At 31.0% G+C, this 11702-nt stretch overlaps 1 protein-coding gene across 1 annotated transcript in view; it reads right to left on the minus strand.

Annotated features, from left to right (window-relative positions):
- Positions 1 to 452: 452 nt before the first annotated feature.
- The window catches only part of LOC108904390 (low molecular weight phosphotyrosine protein phosphatase 1), a 30182-nt gene continuing 18932 nt past the window's right edge, over positions 453 to 11702 (minus strand). The window contains exons 3-4 of the mRNA XM_018706921.1: positions 2084 to 2245; positions 453 to 615 (exon numbers count right to left, since the gene is read on the minus strand). Of these exons, the coding sequence (XP_018562437.1) occupies positions 532 to 615; positions 2084 to 2245 (246 nt within the window). The 3' untranslated portion in view covers positions 453 to 531. The remainder of the gene's footprint in view (positions 616 to 2083; positions 2246 to 11702) is intronic.

Here is an 11702-nt window from a genome sequence, read left to right on the forward strand (position 1 = left end):
CATTTATGAGAAAAATGCAAAAATCAATAAAAATTAACTTTTAAGATTTTTTAGCAGTGAAACCGTTCAAGTCACATAGATCCTACCATAGACACTTTCAAAGAACAAAGATTCCCCTATAATTATCGCTTACGGACAATAAAATAAAGTGAAATGCAGCTGATTGTGATAGAAAATTAAAAAAAAAACTGTAGGTTTACGTGTTAAATGAATAGGAAAATTTCAAAATCAAATAGTGGCTATTTAAAATCAAAATTAAGAGTTGAAATTTCCTGAGAATTTTTTTTCCAATGTTTAGAACAATATTTTGTCAATGGAGCAAAAGAAAAAAATTTATGTTTCAAACGAAGCACCCTAATCCATATTATAAATTTATTGTTATAATTAACTTACCTTCAAAAAATCTTCATTCGCATCCAGAAGTAGACAGTTTAAGTGACAATTAAAAAAAATATGCTGTTTAGTTTATTAAAACGATATATTTTGGTTACGTAACATTATCACCCAAGAAAACAAATGACGATATATATTTTATTGCTCAAGTTGATCTAAGAATGCTTTACATGAGCGAAGACATTGCTGATAGCATACCTCAAAACCCTCGGAACCACGGTCCTAGAAAAAATATTACTATTTTCTCGGTATGTACATGAGAAACATTAGGAAAATTATTGCGATTCAAATGTATCAAATAATGGACAATTTACGGTTAAGTTTTTGAAACAACTACTATAATACTATATTATCGTTCCCTTGCCAACATTTTAATCAAAAGGTATACAAACACAAACTTAAATGTAGAGATGGGAAAATTCCCAAACTATGAAAATTCCTGGAAAGTTTCCATTGAAAATTCCGGAAATTTTCTGAAAATTTCAAAAATTTTTTTTGGATTTGATATTGTGTTTTACATACCATCAGCTTTCCAAAAAGACCAAATACTTATATACATTTCTATTTATATTGGTATAAATATTGGAAAAATATAAATTATGTATTAATCATCCGTTTTTTAACAAACAAATAGTAAATACATTAAATAATTATACTAGTTTTAAAATTTAATTGTACTTTGATTCAAGTATCAAAATTCATATTAAATTTGAAAAGGAGGCAATTTATGAGTCTTGTATTGCTCTCTATTATGTAGATTGTAGACTTAACACAGATTAAAATAAGTAAGTGTAAGTGTTTTCTAACTTATTTGGATAATATGGTCTTCTGGTATTCCGAATTAACCGAAAATCCAAAATTAACCAACAATTTTTTGTGTATGTTCATAGAAGTTAGAAGTAAAATTAGCTCCAAGTTTACAAATTGTTAGAAATATTCCCAGAAAATTTCCGACGGAAATTTTTTCAGAAACTTTCCAGGGAAAATTTCTCAAGCTTCGATTATTTCTTCCCGGAAAATTTCCGTTTTGGAAACTTTCCGGGACGGAAAATTTCCCATTGCCCATCTCTACTTAAATGTGTTTTCAAATTAGTTTCCGATGAACCTCAGAGTAACGTATGTACTAAGTCTGATATTCTTAATAGTTCAATTTTTTTCACCTTGTTTAAGGACGACTCAAGACCAGGATATTGTAAAGAATATTGTTTATTTGCTAAAGATCAATTTAAATGATTCTTTATTAAGTATTGGAACTGGTAGTAACTATCTTGCATTAAAAGTAATTTGCTGGAACATGAACATTTTTGGTTTAATGAACCATAAACAGACTGAAGGAGATGAACAACCTATAAAAGGAACAATTCTGCAGAGAATACATTTTGAAGGCATGGTTTCTCTCTTAAATAGACATACACAGGATGTAAATAAAATACTTTTAAAATGTCACATTTACTTTTCCAAATGCTATTTTAAAAAGTACGATTTGAAAAGTATTATAGATTCGTTAAGAAACAAAATTACTCTTCACTTTTCGCTTTTCGGTACCTAATCGAAAACTGAAAAGGCAATTGTGCAGACTACTTTATAAAACAGAAAAACTCTGCTCTCTCACTTTTCACTTGGTACTTTTCACTTTCCAATTTTTTTTCCAAACAGGTCCCTGTATTGATCAAGTAACAGGAATACTTACATAATAGGGATCTCTGATTATCCTTTCACCTTGCGGATCATAATCCCCTAAAAGCAATATCTTTGCTTTACTGCCGATAGGCGCTTGATCTTGTAGATTGGAAATGTTATTTTCATCCATTCCGAATATGTAGTCAAATTCGTGGAAGTCTTCATCTTCGATCTATAACAAATTTAGAACTATGTATTACAAGCCATAAGTTAAATGCAAATGGTTGATTTTTTATGAAAAAATATATCATGCAAGAAAATAAAAAACATTTAAAAAATTGCATTTTAAAGTGCATTCTTTTTTATTAAATTAAAGAATGTTAAATATTGAAGAGATAAGAATTAAAACTTGGAAGAATAAATTAAAAAAACTTCTAAAAATATGCAGGAGCTTCCATCCTTTTTTATTTATTTGGGTATATCGTCATCTTGAAAAAAATTGTGAAAGCGCCATATACAGGGTGGTCCGAATTTTATGCATGAAACTTCGAGGACAGATAGATCTCTTTAAAATAATAGGAGTTTGCCTTATAAACATAGGTATGGAACGGCCTCGTTTTAGAGATACAGGGTGTTGAAGTTGTTAAAAAAATATATATTTTGTTTATATCTCAGGAATCTATTAACCGATCTCAATAAAATTTGGTACAAATAATGTACGATAGTAGGCCTTGCATTCCCTAATATATGAGCTCTAAAGGTTTAACCAGTGGTGTACAACTGGACAGGGGTCACCCCCTTTTTATAAAAAAAAACCTACCCCACTGTATTTTTTACAAGTTATTGTAACGGATTTATATTATAACGTATTACATAAGTAAAAAATGAGACTTGAATTTTTTGCCTAAGGTTCACCATTTTCAAGTTATTCATACAAATACAATCTCCTTGTGGCAGACACTTCAATCATAATATTACAAAAATATTTATGTTTATGCATAAAAGTAAGTGCAATTTGTAAGCACATCAACAAAATTCTTTCCACATCACTTGTGAGGTAGTGTTCCTGGTGTGTTTTAGTTTTCCCTGGAGGCATTATCTTTACAAATAAGAACAATTTAAATCAAAATAATAATAAAAATACATTTATTTTACCAAGCAACAACAACTAAACAAGAAACAAAATTAACGTTAAGTATTTACAGCAATTGTTTAAAATTCGAACCACCCACATCGATACATTTCTGACATTTTCTATTAATGGAACTAATTGAAGCTAATATCATGTGGTGGTTTTCTTTTAATTCATTACACCCGTCTTCTATTCGCTGCAGTAGTTGTGGTCTAGTATCTATTGGAGTAGAGTAAACTTTTCAGGTAGGTCACCCCAAACATAGAAGTCCAGGGAGTTTAGATCTGGCGATCTGGCTGGCCAAGACCCTGGACCCTCTGCACCATTATGGTTAACATTGGCATTTGGTCTTCTATCTATCCATCATCTCATATAATTTTCATTAAACTATTCTTGTATTATTCTCCTAAAATGCGCAGGAGCACCATCCATTTGTATCCAGCTATTTTGTCGTATATTGGAGTGGAACATCCTCTAATAATTCAAAGAGATGGTTTTCTAGAAAGTTTAGAAATGACTCCGAATTTTATGAGAATTTACTTGTGACCAAATATCCAGATTGTGAAAATTCACTACCCCTCGCCTTGTGAACGTAGCCTCATCGGTCCAAAGTATTTCTAGTAAGAATTCAAACAACCACTGATAAAAATTCAGGCGTCTGTCTGCATCTCCCGGACGTAAATTTTGCACAGGTTGTAAATGGTACGGATTTCTGTCATCCTTACGTAGAACTTTTCAAATTTTCGATTTACTGACCCCAAGTTGCCGAGACGTTCTTCGTGTACTTAGCCGAGGATTGTCGACAAATGCTTTTAAAATTTCATTTCTGTGCCTTTCATTCCTTTGTCGTGATTTTCCAAATATTGTTTTAATCCATAAAGATGAAAGCGATGAGTGTAAAGAATTTTGTTAATGTGCTTACAAATTGCGCTTACTTATAAGCATCAACATAAATATTTTTGTAATATTATGGCTAGTGCATGCCACAAGGGGATTGTATTGGTATGAATAACTTGAGAACGGTGAACTTTAGGGAAAAAATTCAAGTTACCTTTTTTACGTATTTTGTGCATTAGAATATAAATTCGTTACAACAGCTTGTAAAAATACAGTGGCGTAGGTTTTTTTTTATAAAAAAGGGGGTGACCCTGTCCAGTTGTACACCACTGGTTGAATCTTTAGAGCTTATGTTTTAGGGAATACAAGGCCTACTATCATACATTATCTGTACTAAATTTTATTGAAATCGGTTGATGGATTCCGGAGATATAAACAAAAAATATATATTTTTTAACAACTTCAACACCCTGTATCTCTAAAACGAGGCCGTTCCAGACCTATGTTTATAAGGCAAACACCCACTATTTTTAAAAGATCTATCAGCCCTCGAAGTTTCCTGCATAAAATTCGGACCACCCTGTATTGTATCCAATATTAATAATGTCTATCGTATAATGAATACAAACAGGACAAACACAGATAAGTATTCCTTAGCAGTAGTCAATGTTATAGAAAAAATATATATGAATAAAAAAACAATACAAGAGGGAATAAAATACAAATTACATAAAGGTAAATGTACCTAAACAGCTACAGAAAATACCAAAAATAATTTAAATAAAATTGCAGAAATATTCTTTCAGTTCTATCCAAGGTAAATAATAAAAAACTTCTAGCTTTTCGTTAGTTTCTATTACTTTGAAAAATATCTATAACCAATAACCATGTACATTTTTATGAGAAAATGTGAAAAGTTCTTTAAAATTGTATAACTTAGTAATAATGTTTTATAAATTGTAAAAAAAATAATGAAAACAACATTGCATCATTTTTTTTGTAACCATGTATTTAGAAAATGTGGAACGATCGCGAGAACCTACATGCATAAACCACAAAAAATGTATTATTCATACTCAACTGACTCAAGCCATTGAATTTACAAAAGGTATAAAAATTTGAAGGTTGCATGTGTACAGAATCTGCAAGATACAATTTTTTAATATTCAACCCGTATCGTTTATGCTGCTTTGTTTCATATTTCACATCATAGTTAAGAGGCCTACGTTTAACATTTAACCAATTTTCAAACATCAAATTCGGAAGGTATTGCCCAAACGTGAAAGAAAGATTTGGCAACTTGCCATATTTTTTTAAATGTCTAGAAATAATCGATAACCTCATATAAAACCATGCAGTGTAAATATTAGAAAATTTTTAGAAGTTCTTCTTAATAACGAATTATTAAAATTTGGCGCGCAAAATAAATGCTTTGAACGGTGTTTGCTGCTGAGCTAATTCATGACGTCACTTAGTGCGACCGAGAGAGATATAGTAACAAGAGTCTAGAGACAACCATTGAAATTTCAGACTAGCCAGTCGACATAGCACTAAATGACATCACAATGCGCTCTTGATCATGACATAAAATTATAATTTTTACATAATTTTGAGCATCTGTCGGTTATTTTTATGCAAGTAGCCTATTCTGTTTTCTTTTAATTTCCCTTTATTTGCAGCCTGAAAAATCAGAAAAATCCAAAATCCCTGCTATTTTTCTTTTGCTATTCAAGAAGTATAAGGAAACTACAGGGTGTTCATCGTATTAAAAAATAATTAAGTTTCACAAGGCATCTATTTTAAAAGCTATTTAAAAAAAATCGATTTTCAGGGGCGTCTTTTAGGGGCCTGAATCTTGGTAGGGAGGCCCTCTGGGGAAAATGTTTATAGGAACTTGTCATGTTATTTTAACGTCCCTGTATAAATCCGTGATATTGTCCACATATTCTGGGACACCCTGTATAAATGCTAATTTTCATTACAAGACTAGTTGTTTTCGCCGTTTTGATTTCACATTTGGAAATGACCTTTTTTTTTACCTTTTAACGTGCTTCGTCAATCACTAACAATAACTGTTTTTTTTTGCTGACGAATATTTTGAACGCGAGGCCCTTAACACAAACAATGAAGACATTTCTCCATAAAACTTAGGCAAGCGACCTTTCCCTTGGTTTTCAGCATCACTAAATCCGTCTGTAATATTTTTCGAGGCGTGACGGTATGCTAGGTCAGTTTGTGCAACGCGACCCGATAGTAATGATCTAAAATTATAAGAATGCCGCTCCTTAAAGCCACATTTTAATTTAAAAAAAAATGCAACGTTGCAAGGGATGGAAAATATTTCAGGAGTAAAGAAACTATTCGGTAAAACTTGCAGTTACAGAATACTAGTGCTGTAAACTGTAACGTTTTTAAAAAGTTATACAGTGGATAAAAAAAAGTTACCTATCATTCGGAAATCAGACGCATTTTCACCCCATTGTAAAAAAACATTTACATATAATCATTAATTGACAACAATAGACAACTTGCATGTTTTTTTGAATGCCTACAAATATTTACAACCTTAGCGTAAATATAAGACATCTGCATGTTTGCTGTCGCGCTAATTTGCGACGTCATTTAGTGCGATCGATAATCGAGAAGATGAATGACAGGGACAGAAGCATCCATCCAGTATGAGAAAAAAAAGTAACAAGTCTAGAAATCCCATAATACAGACAGTTGATTTGACACATCCGACACATCAAATTAGAGTTGACAGTGGACTAATATGACAAGTTTGTCTACCTTATATGAAAGTTGCACCCCTGGGGCGATATACCCTCTTAAAGGAGGGGATTGAAATTCACATTTTAATTTTTTTCTTTAACATGAGGAATGCTAGAGATACGAAACTTGGTATGGAAGAACTTTTTAATATTTGTTCGATAATTGTCGTATTTTATAAAGGAGTGAAACAGTCAACTCCATTGCAATATTTTATTAGAAATTTTTTATGAGGCAAATTATTTATTTAAAAATATTTATTGGGAAGACTGATTTATTGCGCAACTTTTTTACCTCCTGTAATTTTTCGATAAATCCGAGTTTTCTAGTAAAAAAATTAGATTCGTCATCGTTCACTAAAGGGGTAATTGCGAAAATTTGTAAAAATAAAGTAGGCGTATGTCATAACAAATAAATTGTTATTTATCATATTAATAAATTGACACTTTCTGTCAATAAATTGGTAATTTAATAATAGCATTAAGAATAATTTGCTATTAATTAATGAAAAAATTTACTACCTATATGTTTCACAATAATAGTTTACATTTTTACCATAGGATAAGTCTGCCTCGTACACACGTGGTATGCACCAGCTGTGTAGCATTAGGTTAAGCGTTGTGATAAAACTCCCCAATATTAATACTCGATGTATTTTGAAAACTGTTAATCTTACGCTCCTGTAATATACAACTTTTTTGTTCATTTCAAGTAATGGCAGTCAAGCTTCTTACACGCTGTATAACTAGACTAGAAAAATTGCGAAACAGATTCGCTCATTATTCAAATTTTATAATAAAGCCTATAGAATGTTCCAAATATCATAGTAACAAAACAAGCATTTCAATTTACTACACTAGTGAACCGAAAATTTCATTCAGACCTCATATTTCTATTCAAATTGCTTAACAAATTGATCGGTTGTCCTGAACTATCTTTGTAAAACTTTCACGTTCCATTTACAAATACCAGAACTAATTTATTTATTTGATATAAATTTTTGTAGAACCAATTTAGGTGTGAATAGTTTTATTTGTAGAATAACATCGTCTTTTAATAATTATTTATCAAATAATGATAGTTGTGTTGATATATTGTCGTCCTGAATTATTTTGTCAAAGGAATGCAGTTGTCTTTTTCAAAACTAACCCAAAAATCTGTACTGTACATTTGCTAACAGTAATTTTTTGTTCCAGACGAAACCTTTCTTTTTGCGAGAATGAAAGTTTTTGCGAGAGCAGCAAGCAAAAAAATCCACTCGAGGAAATGTCGACATTTGCGTTTAATTAATGTTATCCGCGATATCAACACGAGCCACATGCGCGCAATTTGCTTTACTATCAAGTCATACTTACTCTACGTTGTTAAGGAATAGTTCATTAATCAATTGGTTAAGTAATCGTCAAAACTGATGTTTATAATCGTAAATAAATGAACTGGCAAATTTTAAATTATGGCTTTCTCTTCAACAAATTAGAAACATTTTAAATTTTTATGGATATAAAAATATTCGTCTTGATTGTCCGTCAACTTTTGATTACACTTTCCGAAAAAAAATGAAAAAACTGATGGTATTTAAGTAACTATAAAGTATAAAGTTCTTATTACGCGCATAGAAAATATTTTTTTTCGTACTTTTTGGTATAAAATAGTGATAAAAATGAAAAAAAAAATTGTAGGCTGTCTTATAAACATGCTGAAAATTGTAGTGGTATTTTCCGCTTAAACCGAAAACGCAATATAGCAATTAAGGGTATAAAGGGTGTTATATGGATAATAATGCGACAATGTTGTATCCTATAACACCCGTGATGCTTTCAACGTTAAATGTCCTACTAATCTATTATTTGATTAAAAAAATGTGTGTATTGAGAATTGTTTAACATTTAGTCTGTACTGACGTTAATAAATGTTACTTGTAATTTTTAATATTGAATTAATGGCGACTTTCTTGCCCTAGGGCGTTACTTTTTCTATTTCACCTAATGTATGTCAAAGTACGATGATTATTTCCCCATAACACATTAGCGGGATATTAAAAATATTTAAAAACTCAAATACCGGACAATATTTATGTCAGATAATTTAATTGCTCGAAATATAACAAACATTGCTCCATCCGCTTAAGCAAGAATTATTAGTAATGGTTTGAATGCCAAAAACCATAAAATTGGAAGAGGTCAAATGGCGTATATTATCTTTAAAGATTGGTGTTCTATATATGTATATTGATAATTCAAATTTGACAAGGTTATACAGGGTGAAGTCAACTGGAACATAATTTTTATTTCCGAGTAATTAATTCAACTTTGTTAATGGTATTTCAATGCAATTTTGTCGCGCTTAAAACGTTGTTTTTGCATAGGGACCATGTTAAAAATGCAGAAAATGCAAAAAAGCGAAAGGTAATCCTATAGTTTATTTCAATATGTAATTATTTTTGTAATTGCTGATTATTCTTTTCTTTTTTTTTACATCTCTAATACGCATCTAATGTTCCCAAAAATAAATCATAAATTCTTGGACCATCTTTAAATTTACACTAATATAATTTTTCCAAAATTAAACAATGTTTTGTATGGGGGTTTAATCCATTAAAAAATCTTCTCGATGTCATTACAAAACATTTAAAAGAGTTACTGGAAAGAATTTCAATTTTACTGAAGGGTAAACGTCGTTTAACACTGATTTTTGGTTTTTTTTATTATTCATCTACTTTTGGGCGCTGTATTGTATTTTTCAATTCAGGACAGTTATCTGTTTTTGTCAAAACACCAAATTATAGGTTTTTATAAAGAGTGCTTTGAAAACAAAACAACTAAATATTACTTCAATCCTTGATGTGAATATAATGGCGTGTTTACGCGCTTGTGGTAATTTGAAGAATATCTAGAATTGTAATTTTAATTAACTTTGCAATTGTCAATGAGATTTTAACCGAACTGTCAAAATTTCATTTAAAGTGAAAATCGATAGTCTGATATTTTGACAAAAACAAAACAAAGAAAATCATATCATACGATACATAACCATAATCCGAAAAACGCGCTGAATTAAAAATAAATGAAAATCTTATATGGCGCCCACAAGATAAACAAAAGTTGCGTGAAATTTCTCCGTATTGGTAATTTCAAAATACCGTTATTAGATTATTGGTCATAAAATGACGCAACTTCGCCCTAATTGCAACGACCTTGTATCTCTTAAGATAACCGAGATCCTAATGGAAGACTCGGAAAACAGACCATATCAATAATTTTATAAATAAAATTTAAAAAAATAATAAAAAATACAGATCTGGACTACATAGTATAATTATTTTTATTTGCTACTAAATAGGTATCACCTTTTATCGTTCAAAGTAATATAAAAAAAATGAATTAGAAACTGTCATCAGTTACATTTATCTGCTCCGACTATAGTAAATAGATTGTTAATACATTGTTTTTAAGGAGGTAAGTGAGTGAACTTACCTTCCTAGGGGAAAAAGCGATTTCGAGTTATAAATGAAATATTTTATGAACATTTTATTAATTATTAAAATGAATATTTATAGTAATGGTATAGTTATTACATTTAGTAACAATTATAAAGTCTGGATAATTATTCCCCTCGCGTTTACTAATTGTCACATTTTTCTCAATATTATCTGACTGATCCTTTAAAACAGCATGATCCGACGTACTACTAGGACCTGGAGTTGAAGTGTCACTGTAAAGAATCGTGTTGGCTATTTCCTTTTTGTTACTTAAACTGTCAGCAACATAACTTTCTGCAGTTGTGGCTGATTTCCACCCACCATGTCTCTTGATTGCTAATACATCAACTCCCGTATTAGCCAGTAACGTTGCCGATGTTCTTCGGAAGAAATAACCTGTATATGTTTCAGGATGTTCTAGTTTCAAAAACTGTGCAATCTTATTAGGAATCATAGAAAGGGTATTCTTGCCGACTGGTTGGTTGTAACATCTACTTGCTTGATAGAGCATAAAAAAACGTGAAACTTTAATTTCCAATCTAATCTTAATATATTTCTTGAGAATTTCTAGGTGAGAAACAGAACCCAGACGAGAAGTGATTGTAAACGTACGTGAAGTATAATTTTTAGAATCTGGAATTGTAACTATGTCATCGAAACTTTTGAAATTGACGTTATCTAAAGTAAGTTTGCATAACTCATCAGAACGGCATGCTCTTGCAACGCCTAAAACCGTCACTACCTTCATTAGCAAATATGTGTCATCGACTGCCTGGACGAGAAAATCGTCGACTTGTTCTCACTTTCGACTTCTCGAACAATAAAAATTCGCAGGCATTTAGAAATAATAATTCAAAACCAGCAAAATTGCAACTTTTATGTAGCTTTGTTTATAAACACCTTAGAAACGACAAAATCCACAACCAAGGCGACTCTGCAAGATTTCGAATAATGTCAAAATGAATTGATTAAGAAATGTCAAAAAATAAAACCTAATCTTTATTTTATAAACCTTAAAGAACTGTGGGAACAGATAAAATGATATACACCACGATGCAGTTAAGTATAATTTACCAGTCTCGGACTCTATTGCCAGCCCTCGCTCCGCTCGGGCGCAAAATTGCCCTCGACTGGTAAATAATACTTACCTCCTTTATGGTGTAAATAACTATTACATTTTGCAATTCTGTCATGTATTACGCTGCTAAGTTGGGCAGGTTCATCAACATCCAATAGCAATTGCTAGTCACTTAAATTTACAACTGGATTTAATCGCAATAAAAATCTAATGCGACAGTATTACTCCATTAATGAAAAACAAGCTAGAGTATGTTTATGTCCATGGAAATTGTATTTTTTTTTGCAAAACGATTGGAAGTAAAAAAATAAAACGCACAAGATAAAAATTTTACGTAAATCTAGAAAACAACCAAATGTCCCCAGAAATGTTCATCCACCCTGTAAGCCAACTAT

Source organism: Anoplophora glabripennis, unplaced genomic scaffold, assembly GCF_000390285.2.
Source record: "Anoplophora glabripennis isolate ALB-LARVAE unplaced genomic scaffold, Agla_2.0 scaffold13, whole genome shotgun sequence".
Taxonomy (NCBI): Eukaryota; Metazoa; Arthropoda; class Insecta; order Coleoptera; family Cerambycidae; genus Anoplophora; species Anoplophora glabripennis.